The sequence below is a fragment of the Eufriesea mexicana genome, unplaced genomic scaffold, assembly GCF_001483705.2.
Source record: "Eufriesea mexicana isolate 0111107269 unplaced genomic scaffold, ASM148370v2 scaffold4673, whole genome shotgun sequence".
NCBI classification, from domain to species: Eukaryota; Metazoa; Arthropoda; class Insecta; order Hymenoptera; family Apidae; genus Eufriesea; species Eufriesea mexicana.
The window spans coordinates 523283-548616 of NW_016912643.1; the positions used below are offsets into that span (position 1 = coordinate 523283).

The 25334-nt window shown below is 33.1% G+C and overlaps 1 protein-coding gene across 1 annotated transcript in view; it reads left to right on the forward strand.

The window, feature by feature from the left end:
- Cad87A (cadherin 87A) overlaps window positions 1-25334 on the forward strand; it is a 97606-nt gene that overhangs the window by 44117 nt on the left and 28155 nt on the right. Inside the window, exon 3 of the mRNA XM_017905818.1 lies at window positions 22844-23101. Coding sequence (XP_017761307.1) covers window positions 22844-23101 — 258 coding nt within the window. The remainder of the gene's footprint in view (window positions 1-22843; window positions 23102-25334) is intronic.

Here is a 25334-nt window from a genome sequence, read left to right on the forward strand (position 1 = left end):
AATGTAAGAAACAAAAGGAAGCCATCTTCTTTTATAATCTCCTGCTTCAGGTACCGGGATTATGCTATGAAGAATGTATTTTACACGATATCAAACAGAATGTTACATGGCTGGAGCAACTTTTCACAAGAATTACGTACTTCCTCCCTGCCATTGCTTAAATAATCGATACCGACAGAGTAGATCCTGAAAGGACATCATTTATGATTTATCATACCGCCTGAACGAACCCCGTCCATCGATCCTCGGTGTGTGCATTTGCGGAAGAACATCGATCGTAGTCGTCGTTCTTTGTATCTATTTACGATAAGCCTCCTCAAGCATCGTGTCAAACAATTCTAGGGGTCCGCAGGATCGATAACATCCACGAAGAGCGCAATTTAGTGCGTGGTTTATGGACCGTGAGATTTCTCATCTGTTGTTCTCTTATCAGCTACCTGATGTGAATGAAATCTGGAAGTATAGTTGGAGGAAATATGACCGTGAATTTGTAGATAAAAGAAAGCCACCGATTTGGGAATAGAAAGAGATAGACGTTTAGAATTATAGATTTTTATCACGATCATTTTGTGAGTTAGAACTGATTGTGAGCTGTTTAAGAGTTTGGTAGTGAAATTTTTTTTTTTGAGGTAAATAACGTAAAAATAAGTGTAATAGTGTACACTGACATAGTGTATATCTATAAGAGTTTATCTTCATTATAAATTCCTGGGAATACATATATATATATATATATATTAGATTCATTGTTACATATTTAACATATATAATATATTTATAATTATTTATAATAATTATATAATAATTAATTTATTATTATACTAATTATTATTAGTGTTATATGCGTTATATATTATGTATATATGTAATTTAAATATTATATTCTAATGTTATTTTCAGTTCAATTTGATTATGGCAATATTTAATGTTTACTAGAGATATGTTTAATTTGTACATAATGCAAATATTTTGAAAATCATTATATAAAAGAAATATTACTATGCTCTATATCTTATAGGCAGAAATTCAGGCATTTATTAATATATAGTTACGTAAATTTTCTTTCATCGTGATGTTATAATATTTATCTGTTTAAATTGGAAATTCTGGTCACTGATATTCCCAACAAATATTTAAATTACAATTTTGGTGAATCCTCTGGTAGAAATAACTGAAATTACATTTTGAAATTAGTTTAACATAACGAACTTAAAGAAACTTAATAATTAGAAGGGAAATAATATTGCAAAATAGGAATTGTACAAGATTCGTAATATTATACTTGCATCAGAAATTTTTTAAATAATTTCGACGTTATACATATGTAATTAATATGTATATAATATATACAGTTCACATTATGTAATAGTCAATTCATGAAAATAATTTTTAGTAAATTTTACATTATCAATTGAAGTCTATATAATTTCTGCAATAGAAATTTTTATTTAATCTCTAATATGCGTATATAAATTGAAATCTACAATAAAAAATATTATACAAAAATATTATAAATAATTTTACTATTGAGGGCAGCATAAATGCATATAAATTGAATAATAAATTTATATTAATCATCTCTACGATATTAACAATAACCTACATTGATCTAAATTTTTCCACAATAAACTTCTGCATGACATGATAAATCAGATTATGTTTTTCAAGTGCCATTTACACCGTCAAATATCCATTTCTACGAATGCAGGCTTTCATCCGGTCAACGATAATGTCCAATTTTATGAATACTGTACGGTCAGATCCAGGCGCATCCTCCATTACTTTTCATCCTATGTCAACGATAAATTTGACTGTTACATCATCACCAAATGCATTTTTAATTCTTTCGTGCATTTTGATGAGAGTCTCTTTTGACTTCGTTTAAAATTTCATTCAAAACCCATATCGTTTTTCGACATTCCTGTTTCCCATTTTTAACGAAACATTCAGATGAATCATATAAATTGAAATTTATATAAAGGAAGGATATGATAACTAATAGCTCAGTACATCTTTCTTATGGTGGTATCATGGATTAGCATCAATTTTTATTTTTCTACGCGAATCATAATTATGAATGAAGCATTAATTATTTCTGTAACATATATGAAATATGTACAGTTATATAGAATTATACACATAATTATTTGGGATATGTAAATATAATTGAAACATGAGAGTATATGTAAATGTATACAAATATTCTATACATTACTATTCTATCAATATTACATGAATATTACATATCACATCATACATATAATGCCATCCACCTACTACTTACTTCCAGTCATATCCGCATGATCACCGCCATAATCTGATTTTACCCAGTCAATTATCTATGTTTGCCCACGTCCGTAATTCGACGCGGTTATTCTAATAGACCAATTGCAACTTGTATGAGATAATTTAGGGAAAGTAACTTGTTACATCGGATAGGAAAAATATCCTTATAGTTGGTACGACTGTTGCTCTACATATAACTATGAAAAATACAAAAACATAGGCAATAATATAATTAGAAACATAGAATCAAAGTAGATCTTCTAATACCTGGAAAATCACGTCTACTTTGATAAGTAACAGTGTCGTTAACTAGTAGTCTAAGAAGTTATCATTACTATAGTTAAGATCAGTAGACAAACTAGGACTAAGGAGAATCAGTATAAATTTACGACTGCATTTCAAATATACTAGAATCTAACTTTTATGGTGTAAAAATTGTAGTCAACTTATTCTCAAACCTAATATTACGTTATAGATCTGTCGCTATTGAACATGTAGACACTGTATCTCATCAGTTTATAGAGTTCAGAGGAACATTTACCATCTACATCCACAAATGTCTAGAACCTACCTTTTACCTGGAACAGTTAAAAGTCCATAAAAATTCGAATCCATAATTTTTCAGAAATAAACTTGTACAATAGATCTATCACTAGATATGCAAACACTGTATGTCATCAGTTTATAGAGTTCAGAGCTATATCTATCCACTCAGTTATATCCACAAATGTCTAGGATCTATCATTTATCTCAAGCAGTCAATTTTGTCATAAAAATTGTAATCACCAATTTCTCAGAAATAACCTCGCACCATGACTCTACCTCTAGATATGCAGACACTATATCACATCACAAATATCTAGAATCTAACATCTGTCACGAACAGTGAATTTGAATATTATACAACTTCTAATTGTCGATTAAAATAGAACACAAACTCTAATCATTCTCGAAAATCAGCTTATCCTGTGAGCACATCGCGACCCGATAACCTTGACAAATCTATTTTCCCATAAATAGCCAAATCGGAAAATTATTTTCATCCTTTAACGATATTAGCCACTGCCTATATTAGATGCCAAGGAAACCAAACAAGAATAGAACAACCAAAACGTACACCATTTGTCAATTCGATTCCAGTCGTATCTCTTGACGCGGCAAGAGAAACGTGACGAGGAGCACACAGTGGCAACCATTTTCCTGTGAATTGCGACGCGTGTTTTAAACGAGGTTACATTTATGGTGGATTCCAGCTTCGAGCCAGCGTGTCTGTAGAAACAACGTGCGCGGTTTACCACGCTCTGCTCATTGCTGCTACCTCGTAAATGCTTTTACACGGATTCACGTTCTTCCAGCAATGGTTTTACACGTAATTGCATCGATGTTCGTGCTCTCGACTTTTCCCTGTCGCACGTACCTCTTAATAGTTTCATCGTTTTGTTCTTTGTTGCTATCAATCACATCTACACCCGAGTACCTTTATTCAAAAGTAGTCGTGCGAATATCGATTCAACCGAAATAGCAATTTTGAATCTTTGTTATCCTACGACACAGAGTATTATAGAGTATAGAATATTATAGTTATTAAATTATACTTATTAAAATTCTGTAATACATCAAACAATAAATTAACAGAAACAGGTGAGTATCTTGGTAACTGTTCTTGTGTTATTACGTCTTTACTTGACAATCTAATTTTTTAATTTTGTGAATAATTATACGTTAAATTAATTTCATTGTTGTAATATGAAGAACAGACGCGTTGTCAAATTTGGTTCTTCTGTTTATGTTTTTGTAAGTATTAAAGTAAGCATGAGCTTATAATTGACGAATGCGTAATAACTGGAATGAAACTAATTATTTGGAGAATAGCGAGCTTCCTAAATTCGCCATCGGAGGGATGCTCAATGCAATACATGTTTCTTGAGAGTCTATCTTAACTAATCTCTTATACTAATTTTGTTTTCGATTTAAACTACATTATTATAATATCGAAGGTACTGAACAGCCAAGATAGCCATACTAATGAGGGTTCATTAATAATAGGCGTTTTACTCTAAAGATACACGTTATGCCATAGAGTACAGAATTCTGAAGCTTTCTGCTTCGTGTCAGATAGTTATACAGAAACGAGTTTTATTATTAAATCATGAAGATTTTTAATTATTATTTAATTCCTAGTCGTGTTCTAAAAATTGTATGTTAAATATCTTCTCTCTATTAATAAATAGACGATGTTATAAATTGTCTTTAAATTATTATTCAATTTCTAATCGTGTAAAAGCACTTTATAACATTGTTTATTTATTAATAAAGAGAAGATATTTAACGTACAATTTTTAGAATAATGTTAGAATTTAAGAAATTCGTGATTCATGGAAACATAAAATATTGTTTATTTGGTACTATATATAATCTCAAAAGATTATCAAATTAAATTTTGGAGAACGAGTCTAACTTTAGATTTTATGTCAAAGTGGTTCAATAATCTATCTGAAACTGTCCTAGAGTAATTCTAGAATATCCAAAATCAAAGTAGCATACCTAGAAGAATTTTACCCTCACCCCCTTTCTTTCACTGCTTTACTTACCGTCGAATGACATCATATTGCATGTCATTGAAATTATTTGACTACCTAATATTCTAGTTTGATAGTCTGTTTAAAAATATAAATAACCTTATATAAATAACCTTCTATAAATAATAACATAAATAAATAACTTTAAAACCTCTCAAAATTCTTCACTCGTAAAAATCAATATTGACATAATATAGCCACCATTGTGTTATAGAAATTTTGCGCGTAAATTCCTGTCTCGTATCTCTAAAAATATCAGACACAATCACGTCGATGAAGTTTATCAGTCCACTTTGTATATCACCGATCCAAATACCGTCATGTTGCTCTCCTATCTATATGCTGTCACTTGATAATCTTCAATATCACTAATTTACCGTTAAAGGTGCAATTAGGATGCACAAGACTGGTAATTACACACGTACGCTAGCACAGTAATTTAAACAGCATACATCTAAATAGCGTGCATGAACCACCGAGCTAAAGAGGACAAGGTGGATTACAGAGTGAGCTAAAATACGGCTGCAAGTAAAATCGCATTTGGTCCGAGTCACGTCTGCTGAACGTTTCTAGATGTGACACGGGCAGATCGTTTGCATTTCTCTTCCGTCACTGATCATATTGGTTGCACGAAGATATGCAGAGAGCCAAGTTCCTCCAAGTCGTTCTACAAATATCGTATTTATAAGAAAATTCTAAAAATACGATGACACAACATGAAATAAATTATTTCGAATAGCTTGATCTATTTTGTATATAAAAATATGAAGAAATAATATTTCGTTTTAAGGTAAAAATTATTTTCAAATAAAGAGGAGGAAGTTTTCAATGATATCGTGAAAACATATTAATGGAAAAATATAGAAACTTGGTAAAATTGTTTTCTTTCATTTTTAAAAATTTTAGAGTATCTTGTCACTTATGCTATCTTTCCAATTTTCAGGAGAAACATTCATAATATATGATGGATTATTCATGTCGTTGATGGAACGAAATTATATTCTTGTAACAAATTTTATTTACATCCTAATTGCTTTTACCTAGTAATATTTTATAAATTTCTGTTACTTTTACTATCTTCGAGATAAGAGATATATAGCTGTTATAAGTCATCTGTTTAACTTATGGAGTGCATGCACAACGATCTGGAGGAAAACAGAACAAGCCAGAGAGATTGAACTCTTCATCGATGACCTACATTTACGTGATATTTGCAAAGACGATTCTTCCATCGCAACAGAGAGCGTACCTGTCGGTGACGGGTCAATAACGTTTCCGATAAAACTATCTCGATACGTTGATCGTTTTTTCGATGAAACCAACAATAAGTGACAAGTCGAGTGATCCAAGTGCCTTGAACGACTTCGATACTTCTTCACATGTTGCGATTCGTTGTTAAAATTTCGTGATGTTCTGCCTTTCGATCCAGTTGTTTACCGTGTTAAAAAAATACCAAGAACCTGTCACCGCGAACACTTGTTCAGTCGACTGATTTGACAAACTGGAATCCTGACTACAATAACCTAGTGCTTCTCGTGCCTTTATCAAATCGAGGATGATGTCCTAAAAACTAGAAGCACCAAACTATAATAGCTTGTTTCATCTGAATCTATATAGTAATACAATAGGTATATTAATTTTATATTTTCAAACTACAAAATGAATTGTGACAATTCCGAATGGATTGCAGACATCTTACACTTAGTACGTAGCTACCATTTCTCAAAGAATAATTTTTTGGAACAACTATGTATCAATTACTATATCTAACCATGTAAAGGTAACTTCATCTCCAATTGGAGTGACCCTGGATTTAGGGATTTTACAATGATTGCTTTAGTGGTACTATCCGTTTTAAAAATAGGCTTGTCTAATTTATGGTTAGACATTAGGTTAGCCTAGTATTTTACTATTCGACTTTACTACTCTATTATCTCAACAATGTCCTTTCTCATTCCGAATTGTTCTCTAAGAAGAACTAATAAGCAAAATTTATCCAGAAATGGGTATGAAGTAACTATTAGGTCTATCAGAAATTTCTGTCTTTTAAATAAAAGAAAATAATACATTTTCAACACATTTATTAATATTTACTGAACAATATAATTTCCATTGTTACCTATGACCCCTTCTCAGAATGATGCTAATTCGTGCACTCTATTTCTATAAAAGGATTGTTACTTTTGAAGGCATAGAATTTGAGCAGTACGTATTCGACACCTGCTTCATTTTACAATTCTTTCCCCTTCGAAAAATTTTGGAAGGAGAAAAACAGATGGTAATCGAATTGTGCTAGGTCTAGGGAATATGGTGGGTGCTACAGAATTCCCCAGCTTAGCTCTGCGATTTTTTAACCAGTATCCAAGGTGTCATCCATTTGTCGATGATATATTGCCGAATTGAGCTTTTCGTTGGGTTCCATAAGTTTGTAGTGTATTGTTCCTTGATCGACCCGCCATATACATAGCATTCTCTTATCGAGGCTCGAGCTCGGTTTTGAGGTGAAGGGGACAGTTTGACCGAGCTCACAGTATACTCTTTTTCTCACGAATTCTCATACGTAATCCACTTTTCATCACCGGTTATCAGCCAGTCTATAAACGGTTCGTTTGTGTTCATAGCAAGCAGAGATGTGCAAACGGCGAATTGGTCATGCAAATTTTGTTCATCCAACTCATGAAACACTTACTTGAAATACTTATACACCAATTCAAGTTTCCGAATATGGTCCGGAATGATTTGTTGCGATGAACCGAGCTGTTCTGCAATCTCCCATTTTGTCAAAAAAGAATCTTACTCTACGAACACGTTCATTCGTACTGAAACTTGAACTCCGGTGACATTACCAGACGGAACTTTCTGACATACCTAATATCATACCCATACCCACGACATAACTACGAGTTGCAGTAAAACTGAAGGAAAATTTCCATAAACGATTTATTCATTCAATTAACAGGGATACATCAAAGCGTTACAAATTATTCGCCCGTATTGAAAGCAGTCAATTTGCATTCGAATGAGCATTCCATGTTCATAGAATTTATAGGTTCTCCATGTACCTGAGATTGACGGCAGTTATCAACGAAAAATGGTGGCAAATGTAGCCAGCATTTGGTCCAGCTATAATTCCCTTTGCTGCAGTGTCGATACATTGACGAGAAATTCGAGGATGAATCATTTATGACGCTCTCATTATAGCTGCCGTTAATTGGATGATCCGTGATGACGGTTCCCGATAAGCTGCTAATGAAAGCCGCAATACGCGTCTTCTTTATCGACGCAACGTGGCGCTGCGATCGAATACGAACGCAGCGCTATTGGAACCTCGTTACATTTTCCATTTATTTATTAATGCCGGTCGTTACGTGAAATGATGAAAGAATTCTCGGAGGTTCACTCTACAAACGAATCGCTAACAGCAGCGAATCGCCTAATAAACGAGATTTTTCTTCAGGTAGGAATTGATTAAGTGCATTACTTCTGCCATTTTTGGCCATTTATCACTAATTCAGCAAATTTCGAAAGTCGTTCTGTACATGATTTTTTAAATCGATGCGAAATCTTTCTTGCGGGTATATCTCTTGCGAATAGATCATTTAATTAAAATTGATTGGAGGTTACGTATCGAGGAAAATATTACTCTTGAGATGAATGGAGTCGAGTGCGACATAACCTCAAAACGGATCTGATTTTTAAGTATATTATTTTTAGGTGGTTAACGAATTGGTTTTGGAAGCAGTTTGGAAGCAATAATGGTTGTAAATGAATATAATATGGCGGTTTATTCGGTGGGAATGCAATAGTAATTGCTATCATGAGTAATATTAGGGAACTTTAATGAACTGAAATACTGAAGCACGTTCAGCTCGATGATTTAATTTAATTGCGAATGATTGAACATATTTGACGTGAATATCCATTGATAAAGGTTTACGTTAATTAATTGTTTTTATTAAATTCTTTAATTCTTAATGTTTCTTCCGTTACAATACATGATCTGTAAGAAATGATCTATATAAAATAATCCATGATCTATCACTACGAAATTAATGTCTATATTATACCTTGATATCAAAAGCAACTAAACACATTTATTGCTTAAAAGATTTACTTATATTATCGTTAAATGAATTGAAATCTTTAAAGATTAAAGTGTTTTGACACTTATGCTATAGTAAATCCAGTTACTAAAATATGTTTCATTAAAAAATATTTTTATTGCTATCTGCAAACAGTAATATAACTTTACCATTAACATAAATTAATATGATTTTATGCTGAATATAAAATAATTTGATTTATAATTAATATAAAATATTTAAATAAAAATTGTATCGTTACTTTTATCTCTTTACCATCGATTGTATTAATTTTGAAATTACATAGATTAGTTACTTTTCATATTAGGTAATAACTTAATGAAGTAATTACTGCTAAATTTATTTGGTGAAAATAAAATTTGTCAATAGCGTTGGAAGCAACGTATTCTCAATATTGGATGTCTTCCTGTTACCTAAAATAAAAGTACAATCAAGGGACACGTTGTTTCTTCGCTCCTTCATTGTCCTTTAAATCTGCTATTCGATGTGTTACAACTCCAGAGTTAGTTTGTTCCTAACGTTGCATAAAACATACGAGCATGTTTGTGCAGTTGTAAAGAAGTATAGGAACTGTATAACAGTGACGATGCTTATTTGGTTTGCAGAGTTAAAACTTGTGCTGTACTGTCTCGAAATTTCCTACGCTTTTGATTACTCACAGCTATACAAACCAATATTTCTTTCTTTATCCCTCCTATTTTCCAACATATCCGCAGATAACGTTCAGTCAATAAATTTTTATTTATTCTCTTTCACGATTTATTTTCTTAGAAACATGGAAGGACTTTCAGATGATTCTTTATTTATTCGCTATTCATTATTGAATGTTATTACTCACATGATTCGAATATAACAAGTTTAATGCAATGTATGAAAGTTATTATTAATATTAAGTACTTAATACATATAAGTACCTAATAGAGAAGTCACGTTTAAAAATATAATTGCTTTCATATAACACAGATCAATTGAACACTTTTAATTATCAAAAAAAACAAATAGAAATAAACTTGAAAAATCTTAAAACTTGAAATTGTATAAAACTATTTGCATTCTTCATTATTTGTTATTAACATTTAAATATTGAAAACAAACTGTAAAGATATATAGATATTCAGATATTTATTAAACGGTATTAAAAAATATCTTAAATATTTGACAAAAATTAATATATAATATTATTTCATAAACTAGTCGCAAATGGAAATAGTATTAAAATATATTATCTTAAATATTTAACAAAAGTTAATAAATAGAATTATTTCATAAAATAGTGACAGAGGATAATATAAAAATATTATCTTAAAAAAAATAAGAAAAAGAATACTAATCTTTCTAGCTCATGTTTATACAGAACTGAATTTTCTAACAGTTACAAACTATATTACATAAAAATTCTCTATCCAGGGTGTCTCAGCAACGGTAGTAGAACCAGAAAAGCGATAATTCTACATGAAAAAACAAATCGAAAATAAAGAATAAAATTTTTTCATTCGAAACTTTGTTATCAAGAAAAACGACTTCGCATATTCACCGAGTACGCGTGCACTTAACTTTGGCTCCGAAGGTTGGACCATTAGTACTATCATTCCAGAGACACCCTGTATATTCTTATTAATTTCGATTAGAAAAATAGGCTTCCTATTCTGTCAGACGAGGCTTTATTCTCATTAAGGAAGATTTTGTTGAATACTTTCCAGGTGCACATTGATTAACAACCATAATCCGAACTAATTGATCATTATATCCAGTAAATTTCATCTATATAAACTCACTTCCTCTTTCAGTTCAGAAACCAACTAAATGAGTATCACATAATTATAGATATCAAAGTAAAATACATCTCTATTTAACTCAAAATAACCCCATTGAGGAAGCTTCATTTTAATCAAAATTTCAATAATCCATCGTTTGTCTTTTTATAGAGGAAAGGGAAAAATAATGAAAACTTGGTCTTTTCCTCGGCTGAAGTGATAATTCATCGTTTGTCGGCTTCGAATTCTACCATCAAGGGTTTCGCTTTCTCGCTCATTCTCATTTCCCGTGTTTATTTTACCAGCCTGAGCCAAGGACTCGGGGAACAACGGTCGCTGGCTTGAATTATTTCCAAGAATTCTTGGAGGGGATGACGGAGCCGATAATAACGAGTCCTTTTCAGTCGATATTACCGTAGCTTCACGAGTCTCCGTCTCTAATAAAATTCTCTGAAGTAAGCCTCGATGCAGACGAGCGGGTTTTGTTACGCGGGTATTTCCCGCGCGTTTCCGCGCCATATTATACGAGGAGGCGTAGACGAGTGGGAAAGCCCGTGGCAGGGGTAATTGACCTTCGTGGAGCTTTCGCGTATCGCCGAAATGTTCGCTAGTGTCGTGACATTCAGATGAATAGGCAATAACCATCAAGAAATGCTCGCGCGACGAAATTTGCTCGTCTGGGAAAGTAAATCAATTTTCTTCATCCGACATTCGCATCTGATATTGTGTATTATTTAATATTACGTGACATCATTTTATGTTTAATGCTGTTATATTAGATTTTTCAATATTTTTTCATTTTCGTGAATACATACAGTGTAGAGAAAAAATTGAAAATATTGATTTTGTATATTATTTCTGTAATTACTACTGAAGTAATTAAAATTTCAGTTTTACCCATGGAACACGTTGAAATTAATTTCAACTTTTCAGCTACTGCAAGCTTAACATTTGTGCATGGTGTGTATATGTATTTGATTAACAGAATTTTTTTGAAATATCGGTGTGCCTTTGTCTCAGTTTAAAACAATGCGACTGCTACAAATCATAAATCCAGGAAAATTATGTTACAGAGTTAGGGAAGTATTGATCACGTTTCCTTCTTATTTTCTATCCTACCTTCTTCTGCTTCTACTCAGCTGAAATTTCACAGGTCAAAAGACTAGCTAAAGAACATATAAAATGTAATGCTCATCCGATGTACTGACAACTTTTCTCATATCCAGAGGAACTTACTTCTTTCGTATCTTCAGAATGGAGTGATATTTTCATGGACAATTTTCTTTAACATGTTTCTACTGTTCTCTTCAAGAATCATCAATGTACCGTGTTTTCATAGAGCAGTATGAAGGTAAATCAAAATTTCCTTTCATAATTAATATAAATAATAGGAGTAAACATATAATTCAAATTGCTAAAATGTTTTTGTTTTTATATTCCTAAAGTATACCCAATACGTTTGCATAAATTTGAATATCTTCGAACGAAATTAACATTCATTAATATTTCTGTCTTACGATAACAGGATAGTTTTTCCTTAAACAAATTACTCGTTTAATTCTGTTTTATGTATCAGAACATTTAAAACTCCAAATCTCGTTATCTTCCAAAGATGTTGGTGTGGGATATCATCTCTGTAATTAGAACCTTGGATAATTCCTTATTTCATGAGCACATACAACTCATAAATCCCTTTAGTTATTGACGTATCATAAACCTCAGGTCGTATACAATTCACGATGCCTCTTTAACCCTTACAACCCTTCCTATAACGATCGCCACCCTAAGTACTTAGCTTACAATAGAACAGTAAACCCTAATGACTGCTAATGACTGCCCACAATGGTTTCAAAATGAATGCTTTGCTAACCATACTATCATATCAACGTCCCTTTGATCTGTGACAGACTTCATGGAAGTTAAACAAACCATTACTATCTAAAGATAATACTTCATAGAAATCATTAGGATTTGATACTATGGAGTAAAAATTCGGCGGGAAAAATTCAAATCACTGTAGTACATAGAAGTATTGTGGAAGAACACTGTACTGTGAAAGTACTGTGAAAAAAGACTATACTGTCCAAGCAGGAATAATATAACTATAAACAAATACAAAATTGTTTCCAAAAATACATTACCATTATGAACAATGCGTAATCTTTAAATACTGATTTTATTGAAAAAACTGATAAATATTTGTTTAATTGTATCTACTATTTACATTTTTATTTCTATAAGTAGCTGTGTGAATGAGAGTTCTAAATGCACAGAAGCTCTATTGCCCAGGAGACTATAATGCCAATAAACTGACGCAGTTCAGCGTCCGTATAATATTTATTCTATTAATGAAACAACTATATTTAACAAACTCCTACAACGAAGATTAATTTGATTACCAACAATGCAACACAAACTGAGAGAAACTATCTACTCTACAGTTAAGCGACTATAACTTTACTCCAATCACCTTAGCTTCGAAGCCACCAAAACAAAACAACTGGCACCATTTATTATCTCCGTATACGATATTCAAATACGAATAATGGGTCGGCAGTCCTAGCATTAATCCCCCATCTTCCCCAACAAATATCAAATCACTATCTGGAACCAGCAATCCGCTGAAATTTCATTTTCCGTTCATCACAATTGCACGGGTGAAAGCTCGGCTCTGCAGTTAAAGGCTTCATAATCCCGCAATTGGTCATGCAACGTCCTTTGATCACAATCAAAAGTGGCATCGAGGCTTCAAGTAGCGAGCTACCGCAGCGCCTCTGTCGACACTTGGGCTAAGCTCCGGCGGCACGAGCAACACCTCGTGACGATCGCATCGATGAAGATGGAGTCACAGTTTCGACTGATCACGGTGTTTGCTGTTCGTGCAAGGGCCGCCGCTGCTATCGTGAGCGTGCTGCCAAAATAAAAGCGCAAAACCAGCCGAAATACGGCTATGTCGGTCTTTTGTCCGCTGGATCGCGATTCCCTGCACGTACTCGCGATACACGATGGCGGAGCAATGGGTTGAGAGGGCGCTGGGATAAACCTTTAGCTGCGACGTTGCCGGTAGTGCATTGTGTCCCTTGGAAATGGCTGTGCCGCCCGTTTCTCTGTCTGCAACCGACAGGAAACTCAAGAATGAGAGTAGAATTATCTGGAAACGTCGCAGAACCGCACCGGGCTTGGACACGGTGATGAGGGCAAAAGGGACGGGAGACGAGAAGGGAAAAATAAAAAAACAGCGCGCCGGAAGAACGGAAAGATAACCGCGGACTAAAAAGGAGATTCAAAGGGAAGAAGAAACGGATAGCGATGGCGAGAGGGCGAGGGGATGCAGGATAAAATGTCGCGTGACTGTGGTACTTCCAAGAGGGAGAAAAGTTCCCAAGGTTATTCAGAATCGGAGATACAAGAATAGGGACGGGGGGAGAAGAGGATGAAGTGATGGATAAGATGAAGAGGCACGATGAATCTGGGCATGTGTTCACGGACGGGAAAGGGAAGTTCTCCGGTCTGTCAAGTCGAAATTACCATGCTCGCGAATTGTTCGTGTTTGCGGGAGAGGCAAACGCGTGCAACACGATGATGCGCACGATAAGACCCCTGCATCGTATTTGAATCCTTGACCTCCTGCTAAATTGCAGTCATTACGTTGGATTGCGCGATTCCGTCTCTTTTTCACTTCCTGTTCCGCTCCGGGCTTCCGTCGAGTAGCGCCGAACCGCAACCCCTGCTTTTCATAGCGTTTTTCAGGAGGCTCCATTTCGGTCAAATTATCTTCGTAATAATGCGCGAAAAACATGCCTTTGGACGTTTCTTCGAATTGTAAGAAAGTTTTAATTGGTTTGTGGTATAATTAAATTTTCAAATAATGAAAACATTAGGATAGCAAGAGAGTATTTATGAGTAGGGTATATAAATAGATATTTTTTGGAAAAAATATATTTTTAAGGTGAATAATAATTTTCTTAGAGATTCTTTTATAATCTTTATCTGACTTTGTTTTATCAGTCGAAGACCAAATTTTTGTTGAATTTTCAGTATACCGAGTATAATAAATTTATACGTCAGTATGATGTAATATATTTATCGTTTTATCTGAAATACTTATATATGCATTTATCCTGTATTAAACATCTTTTGATTTCAGTATTGTCAAGTTTAAGCCTTTTGTTGTAATTTAATTTTTAAGAATATGTTCAGATGGATACACATTATTGCTTAGAAAAGTATGAAAATATTATTGAATTTTTAGTATGCAATTTTTAAGTTTTCAAAGTACATTCTTAACTATGAACACAGTTACGTTAAAGCTTTGAAGCGACTTTGACTTCAAAAAATTCAAATCACCTTGAAGCAGGTCAGTACTATGCGATTGAATTATTGAAATCCAAATTTGCAAGAAAATGTCATTTGTAGTTCGTATAACTGAAATAATTGTTAAGAATGATATTCCAAGTAATGTTAAAAGTATTTTCGAAGAAAAATTCGTGATAAAATTTAAATAAACATGCTTTATTATTATAGCTAATTACATGAAAAGATATTTTACATCCATTTTAAGCTAACGAATAGTGATGTACCATCGAGTAAGTAGTATAATCAGTATTTATAGAGCCAAGCATTCATGAAACACGTAGTATCATTGTATTAATTAAACTCTGTTAAACTCTGTGTTAAACTCTGACATCGGTTTTAGAATTGTTGGTGTATACCGTGGAAGGACAGTAATATACTGCATCTGTCATAATTTAGCAGCGTTGAAATTATGAGTTATGACTTCAAAAAGAGGAAGTTCGAAACATGGAAGAGTGTTGTATCGGACGTATAGTTGATTCGAGTAATATGACAGGATCGTAAATTATTGCATCTACTGAGAGTTCCGATTGATATCGCAGTGACATCGCAGATGGCGCTAGCGCTCGTATTAGGTTAGGTTAGGTCTGCAATTTGCAGCTGTAACTAACACTAAGCAGTAAACCGGAAAAAATTGTTGATTAATTTCGAACTTTAACTTTGTTCGTTAATTACCATTTACTATCAACTTATTCATTTAATACTTCGAGTTACGTAAACATTTTTTACAAATTTGTTTTCACTGATTTTTCAGTCTTCCACTTAAATAGTGAATCTACTCGAATGGGAGGGTATTTTGCAGTCAAGCAACTTCCGGGCAGAAGCATGTGTGCCTAATTAGTAAATTTGTAAAGCATAGGTTTCTCAGTCCTATCCCAGGGGTGAGACCATCGATCTTCAGACAGTTGCTAATTTACAATACGAATTTTCCGCTAATTAACGGTGTTCCCACATCCAAAGGTTGTGGTCTACGTGCTGAGGTCGTTGATTCTAGGGCCAACAGTATGACACAGCAATTGGTATTGAGCTGGGGATGACATGATCCTAATTAATTACTATGGCTTGTTCGCCATTCCTTCATATTGTAAACCTATTAGCATATTTTCTATATGACCATCTCAAAAATATTTTTGCTAGGTGTCAGTATTCAAGTTATGGACTTTGACAATAATAATATTAGTGTTCCTTATCAAATGTTCAAACACAATCGCATTGAATTGTCTCAAAGTTACTTGTGGACAATTTTCGACAAGGCGCGAAGATTAGATGGTAAATTACATATACTAATGGCAAATCCTCAAGGCAAACATACTGACTGCCTAATATGTTCAAATCGAAAAATAAAAGGCAGAAGGCGAACAACAGTCTACTTTTATGAAACTTGCGACAGGAAGCTATTTTTACATATAGGAGATTGTTTTAAAAAGTACCATACTTTAAAAAAAGTATAAATAACAATGAACTAAGTATTCGTATTTTGATATTATACATTCTTTAGGAACGATCGTTTTGTTAATAAAACATTAAACTTTAAATAACTGCAAGCAATTGCTTCATACCTAACATGTGATATCAAAACCAGAAAAATTAAATCAAAGTTGGCCGAGAACAAACTACGAAGACAATTATAGCACAAAGGGATAAAATGCAATAGGTGTAATAGCATTCCTTCCATAACATAATCTCAAAATTGCTGAATATCAGTGTCTACATTATAAACTTTGACAAACATAAGGATTATAGGAATATATCAGCTTCTTGAAAATACAATACATGCTTAATAATAGCAAATATAATAATATATAATATTATAATAGCAAATATAAAATACTTACATAACCTCAAAAATATTTTGAAAGTCATGAAAGTCAGCATTTAGGTACCCAATGTGAGACATGTCTAAATTGAAATTCTATGATACCTCAAAGGAATCTGTTTTTGAACAAACCACCCGAAAAAATTGTCAACCTGTTAATTAAGATAAAACTGAATAAGGGAAAAATTTTCGATTTCTTTCAAAAGTGTTCTCCTCGCGAGTTGCCTTCGTTGGTAAAAATGTTCCTCCTCGTGCAGCTTCCGTTTTCCAGGCAGCTCGTTATTTTCTCCACGTTGTACACGTGCGATCGTGCACAATTAGGTCGACGTCACTTGAGATTCACTTCGTTGCAAACCACCGTCATTGTGACTCGGCCGTTACGCATGCATGGCCGAGCACGGTGCACGTTCGAAGGTAGCGAAGTTACTGCGGAAGTTTTACTGTCCTTCAAAGAAGCCTTTTGATTTGGCCCGAGACGTGCCTTTACCGTTACGTGAGAAACCAGAGCTACCTCGTTGCTTCTCTTTTAGGAAATCGATCATTCGCAAGTCGATTTCAGTCGTCGAACGTGAACCGTTCCTCGCGAACGTAAAATGGAAGTTAGAAATCGAACGGACTCTTTAACTTCTTGGCAAATTTACTTTCGATGCTGCGTTTCTATGCTTCGATTTTCACCTTCGGGTTTCCGACGTCTCAAAGAATAGATGTTCCGTGGTAGATACATTTTTGTTAATAGCGGTCCACACGAATTTTCACTGGATACCTTTATGACAAATACTTCGATCTCGTCTTTCCTTTTTATATTAAATTTTTTCTTTTTCTACGGTTTAACTCTTTGACTATGGCAGACTTTGAAACGTACCAGCCGTACCATACGGTAGGAATCCATTTGCAATATACACCGAGAACGGTGAAATTTTTCGTTAGATGTGCATTTCTGAGGAATTATTGTATATTCAAACAATAATCGAAACACTATATTCCACTATATTAAAATAACATTATTTATTTCTTTGTATTCTGCAGTAAATTGTTACTGTTCATACTTGAAATTTAACAGGAAAAAGGATTTTTGAGATGCTTTTGATGTTCACAGTATTACAAAAGCAAGATTTCTGAGCGCCTTTAGGTGCCCACTGTAGTCAAAGGGTTAATGTCGCATCTATTACTGAGGTTATTAGCGACAATTCAGTAATTTAAGGTAGGCTTCAGTAATGAATGCAACAAATTGCTTTTAAACATTGAACATCGTCTAAAGCTACTTCTAATTTCTTGCACTATGATTTATTTATGAAAAAGTATACATCGAAGTAATATTTAATTTCAGTTAACCAATATATACCTATTCTATGTACCACGAAATTATATACAAATTTTAGAAATTTTTCGAATTTTGTGCAAGGTAAAACGTATGAAACGTAGTTATGGTCACGTAATTAGTATAGCTTATAATCGTGAGATTTGACATGAAGAATTCGTGACGAGTTAGACTCGTCATTGTAGTGCAAAGAGTTAAATCTGTTGGTACCTCTAGTTTTCTTGCTTTAATTACGGTATTTAACCTAACCTAACTCTTGGCACAAGAAGGCTACCAATCAATTCGGGATTATTTTTCATATTTAATCAAAATGAAAACATTTTTATGGAAACGTATTACAATTTAACTTGTCGGCTTAGTAAAAAAAATTAGAAAAATCATTGTAGTGCAAGGGGTTAAATCTATTAGTGCCTAGTTCCTTGGTACTTAGTTTTCCTCTTTCTTTAATTAATATTGGGCAGTCCTGAAAGGTAATTTTAGAAGAATTTTGGTTTAATGATTCTTATTTTACGATCAGTCAAGAATTTTACGTGAACCAATATTGAATAGTAATACAAAAATTGAGAAATGCTGATCTAAAGTATACTGCAGTTTAATCATTTAATCCGTAATAGGTATTTACTATGTGTAACTATTAAATTAGGATTTAGGAAGAACGTAAGTCCGATTAATAATGTAGGACACGAGTGGTCATAATCTATGTCCAGTTTCTCAAACACAGTGATAGAGATAAACCACATGAATTTTTGTCATTGACTGGAATTGTCACACTTACAAATACGACTAATTATTATACTCATTTCTTCATTATTATACAATTAAGAAAATGGATTTAATGTCATTAGGGTCAGCTTTGGCCCAAAGACAGTGACTGTATAATCAAATTGAAGATCACCTGTAAATTAAGTATTTAATCCAAAATATATCATTAGATGGTGACACTATGATTGATCTATGACACTCCGTGCGTTGACAATAATTTAAACTATAGTGAATAGAACAAAGAAAATCTCTCTTCGAAATCAATCAATCCTTGATAATAAAATCAAACGATCGGGGGAAATGGTGTGTAACCAATAGTGAATGTGAATTCATTATTTGCAATCGAACGAAGTCTTTCACATTCACGGAACGCTTCAGTGAAGGTACACATTCACCGAACTCAAAATGGTCAGAGTTGATATGCAAATCTTTACCGCTTCTGTGTTTAGTAATATCTGCCATGGGAATTGGTCCACACCTTTTCCCCTTTCACCAAACTAACCACGTTGATCGATAGTATGAGTGACATTCCCTCGACTGAACGAAAAATGATTGATGCAAGGAGAATTTACATCGATTCCATATGGAGAAGGGAATGCAAGAGCAGACCAGTTCTCTCTATCACGCGCATATTCATTTTCATTGTTCCAACTTCAGTAATAGTTTAGATTCGCTGTACAATCCACTTATACTGTGACATACGTTGTGCCTGCGAAGCCAACCTCTAATATATGCAAGGTTCCGAGGCCTCAGTTAACCACGAAAGCACACGATTTTGCCTTTTAGGTTGCCTGTGAAGGCATTAGGTCTTCCTCTAATAATCTTCCCAACAGAATTGCAATAGACTAGTAAAATCTGGTCTATAGAATGGATAACACGTGTTACAAATTCTCTTAAACTCTCTTTGTGTGTGATAATTATTTATTAATTCATAGGAAAAATAGCTTGTCACTGAAAGGTCACTCCAAATGGCTAATTTATGTCAAAGGATTAATAACATGATTGTCTTATTCTAATTGTAGATTTCTGCTATATGTGATTAAACATTTGAAGATTTCTTGACATTTTGTAAAGTGGAAGGTACTTGGAAATGCTTCATAAGCATGTAGGTATAGGTCTGTGATGTGCAGAATAGAAAAATGGAAAATAGATCAATAGTAACAGGTGTTAATAAATATTTTACAGCTGAGATAATTTATTAAACAGATGTCTTGCATTTATATTAACATAGTTTATATTTAGTTAATATTTACAGTACTATAATATTAGTATATATATAGTACTTATAATATTATAATATTTAATATTTATATTAACAAAGTGTCCCTGCAAAATTGTTTCACTTTTCTTCATTTTAGAAAACAAATATAATGCACATATTTATCTCGAATATTCACGTTGCAAGAATTGAAGGATTTTATTGCTTCTACTGACAGTAAATGTAATGAGCTGTATACAGGTGTTAAAGCAACTACTCAAAGAGGTTGACATCGTGTGATTGCAGCTTAACTCTTTTAGTGTCGACTGAAAGAGTTCACTAAAACGAGTCAAGGTATTAAACCAAAGTAACATGGTTTGAAAAGCTTCGAGAAAAGCAGTATACAAATTTTCAAATGACAATTAAAAGATTTGAAAAGAGATATTAAGGAGTGAAATAATGGATTGACGACTAAATTATTTCAATATTTGTTGAAAAACACTTCTAAAGAAAATTTGAAATTCGTATCTATCATATCGCGTTCAATGATATATCATCATTATCATCATGATCATTATCATTTTGAATGAATGAACATTAAGAATAAATAGAAGGATAATCGTTAAGGAAAAGCATAGTCTGTTAGCCAGTTAGGAGTGTTGATTTTGATGCATCAACTAAAAGAAATCTTGTTCGTTAAACTCGAAAGCTTGAAAGCTTCCCAAACGAGGTGCCACTCTGTGCAGTGGATAGATGGTTCCTTGAAACTTAACGACGTTTGTTTTTCTCTCAATTAATGTTCGTTATCCAAGATTAATTGACTGAAGATGACCTGGAGTGAAAACAGGACCTATGTCTCATCGATTTGTACTTCTTGTGCCTGGATAGTGGACCACGCTTTTTAATTTTCACTTGTAAGTCCTCTACTTTCAACTAAAATACTGGAATGAAAATGTTGTCCAGTGACAATAACATTTCAATTGATATGATCCTTTTTATATCCTCTTTATGAACAGGATATCAGTTAGTAAGATTGTCACAATAAAAGTGAACAGAAGCATAGCACAATTTAAATTGGCCTTGACAATAATCAGTTTTAAAAGTATTCTTGTATAATATATTTAAATCCAAATTATTTCGGCAGAATTCCCAAAATTTGGCTATATTTTCCTAGATATAATTAAATCCAAATTATTGCAGAAGAATTCCCAAAAGTTGGCTATATTCTTTTAGATATAATTGAATCCAAATTATTGCAGTAGGATTTCCGAAATTTGGCTATATTTTTCTAGATAATATAATAATTGAAGAAATTAAAATATCAACAAATTATAATTAACGTCATTGATTTTATAATAAAATATCAACGAATTATAATTAACGTTATTAATAATATATTATTAACATTATCAACGAAATATTGTTATTTTATACACACTTCATTCTGTACTTATAGTTAGACTTTCGAATAAATTGATGCACGCAGTGGTCTGTGCACTAACCGATAATACGCACACACTGAGTCATCAGCTACACGGGTGAGATATTAAATGACTCGTGTACCTTATCATTGATCTTGAATGTGTTAATCGATTACCGAGGTTGTTGAATGACGTTTGTGGGATACTGTCATGGGATACTAGTCTACTGGATCTACTTAGACCGTGTAATTCATTGGATCATGGATTAATGGAATTCTACTATACACTGTGTAACTACAATAATACCGTGATACGAAATAAAACTACAATATCTCAAACACCCATTTCCAGAAATAATATACATCCCTGTACATACAGATTGAAATTCGAAATGATAGTATAATAGGTTCATCTTCTCTAACAGTTATAAAGATAGATCATCAAAATTTTCATTGTTAGCTGAAAATATCAAATCTACGAATAAAATTATATCACATTTTGTAACGAAGAGAGTGAACAGGACAGATGAAAGATGAAGTATCTGATACAAGATAAAAATAACGACGACGTAACTTATTCTATTGCTATGACAGAAGAAAATATCAGAGAAGTCAGACAGATCGTGCAAAATATTTTCCTCATGTGTCATTCCATTTGTACAAACTCTGCATAAATTATACAATACAATTGTAGTACCTGCAATTAAAATATTGTACTGCTTACAATGTATACTAACATACTGATGATCCAATACACTAACCATTTTTCATTTACACTTCTAATTCTCTAATCCAGTTCACTTCACAATACATACCATCATCCCTACATATACTATACACTGTATAGTGATCGTGAGAATTTTCTAAAAGGAATTGAAAGAATTCAAAGTTTTCATCTCGTGTCCTGAATATTTTGATAAATAATTCAGGGCACCTAGTTGCCCGAATTAGGTTATTTTGTTCCGATTTATCCCAAATTGTGGGAAATACCTACCTGTATACGTACTTTAATGAAAAAGAGAAAAAAGGGGAAAAAGAGAGAAAAGAGAAGCCAAGTATAAGAAAGTAAAGAAGCTTACAAAATCTCGTTTCTACCTTCTCGAATTTTAAGCAGAAAAATGGTCTGAAATTCGCTAGAAAAATAGAAATTTCAAAAAAAAGATAGAAAAATATTAAAATTAAGACTTACTAGTCAGCTTTGATCCTGAAATTAGTAAATACTCGATACTCATGAAGATTATTCGACTGTTTCAGGAGAATGATACAATACGGTTTCGCGTGACGTTGGAAGATGAAGTACCTGCGGGCCAACAGCCGAACATCGTCGGCGTGGACGCATTCGTGATCGTTTTGGACGAGAACGACAATCCACCACATTTTCTGAACGTGCCATACGAGGCTGTAGCCGAGGAGGACCTTCCAGTTGGCTCGACAATTCTTCCGGGTATTAGAGTAATAGACCCTGACATGTTGGGCGACACCATAGATCTAACCTGCGTCCCTCAGCCACAGGTGAGTCATTAATACTCGTTACACCGCTAATATCCCATGGGCACGTATCGCTGGCCGACTCAGAGATCAAACTTCCCTTTGTTCCCATTATTTCTTCTTGGACAGACCCTCATCTTGCTATTCGGTGTCGAAAGTTAAATAGCTCGGAATATAAAGATTGTAAATAATAAATGAACCATTCACAAATTAGTAATTAACTTTTAATCTGTTTAATTTTTTATTTTGTTTAAATTTTGATGCTGGGACACCTAATGGGAGCTTAGGTCTTTATATTTGGAATGAATTTATATTTTGGATTGAATAAAATGAATTTATATTATGGATTTTGATTTGACACGTGAAGGGCTCAGATTTCTAATCAGTTTCTCAAATTTGAAATTTAAATCTGAGGTATAGTTTATTTTTGTAGGGATTTTTTAAATTAGGATAATTAGTATAAAATTTTAATTAATGAGTTAGAAATATCTAGGGAATTTTCTATTTTTACGTTTGTAAAGATAATTCGTGTATCAATTTTCTAAATTACTAGCAGTATTGGTATAAAATTTTTATTTATAAGTGAAAAATATCTGACCAATTTAAAAATTTTTAAATTGAAGGCTAAAATATGAACTTTTTAAATCATCAACGCTATTATTATAAAAGTTGGTGATAAGCTATAAGGGAAATATATTGTTCTATAGACAATTATAAATTAAGGTTTTTCGAGAAAAAAAATTACGAGTGAAGAAACGTACCTGCACGCAATTACAATACACGAAACGTTGATTTAATATATAGAAACACGAACTAGAAATTAAACAACAAACTAAATACATTCAGAAATTATTCGAAAGAATATTTTTCTATGCACCATGTACTTTTACTTGTTTGCTTATTCTCTAATTTTTGTAAATTAAAATAGGTATTTTATTTCAGTTATTTAAGACAGTTTTGGATAAAATAAATTCATTTAAAACATAAAATATATATTTCATAGAATAGAATTATTATCTTTAATTATTTAACATAAATTTTCCTACGTAATATCACTATTATTCCTGTGTCAATGTACGTGTGTATATGGTAGAATTTATTTCATGTAAATCACTTACACATTACTTATCACATTAAATTAAATTAAAAGTGATAAAAAATAATTATTTTTTAATTACGTTCGTTCGGATTTTAATTTTCTAAGGATGATTACTTTACGAAAATAGTAACTAAAGATAATTACTTCACGAAAAAGTTAAAAAGAAGAAAAATATGAAGAATTAAGCACTTACCATTTAAGTTCCGATGGCGCGTGCCATAATCAACAGCAACGTCGTGTATACTATGCGTCCGCAAGAAGAAGGCATAGCACGTATACATCCCCACTCCTGCCGAAGTTCATTGACACTTCTATAATCACAGGCAGTAACCACTAATGGCAGAAGACAGTGACAAAGATCATTGATGGGACGTAGTGAGACCGAACGAGACAAAATAATGGCAGCATCGGCATAGTCTTTCAATCTAAATGTGAACTATTAAGAAACAGAAAGCTAACATTACAATTGAAAGACTACACCGATGCCGCCATTATTTTGTCTCACTCGGTCTCACTACGACCCCAAGATGATCTTCGTCACCGTCTTTAGCTAATAACGGTCACTGCCTGTGATCATGGAAGTGTCAGCGGAGTTAGTGAACCGTGAAGGTGTAAACACGTTGTGCCTTCTTCTCGCGGGCGCATAGTGCACGTCGAGACTCGTCGAACCATTTCGTCTGAACGTAACAGAGAATAACACGAAACTGAAACAGAAAAACGTTGACGAAAATTAAAGAGGAGTCTGACCCATGATGTTTACGTTGGACCCTATCTACGAGCCACGTCTCTCAACCGTGAAACTCGTGTTTGGCCCAATGTTCTTACCACGAGTCTCGCACATCATAAGAGATGGTGTGGTGTGAGTGTTGATTTGTAATTTAATGTAATGTAATGTGATTAATGTTAGTTTGTAATGTTAATTTATTTGGAAGGAGACAATTGCAGAAAGTGAGTGAGAGAGGAAGAGAATGAACTGAAAGAGTGCTTAATGCAAGTCATAATAATAGTGAGGGAGAGAAGACAGTTTTAATTAACCATAATTATTAACTTCATAGGCCATTTTATGACGAAGTTTCTTAAAATATATTTACTAATTCTTCATTATCATTCAATTTATTCATATAAAATCGTAGAATATATTTTTTCCTGAATAAAGCT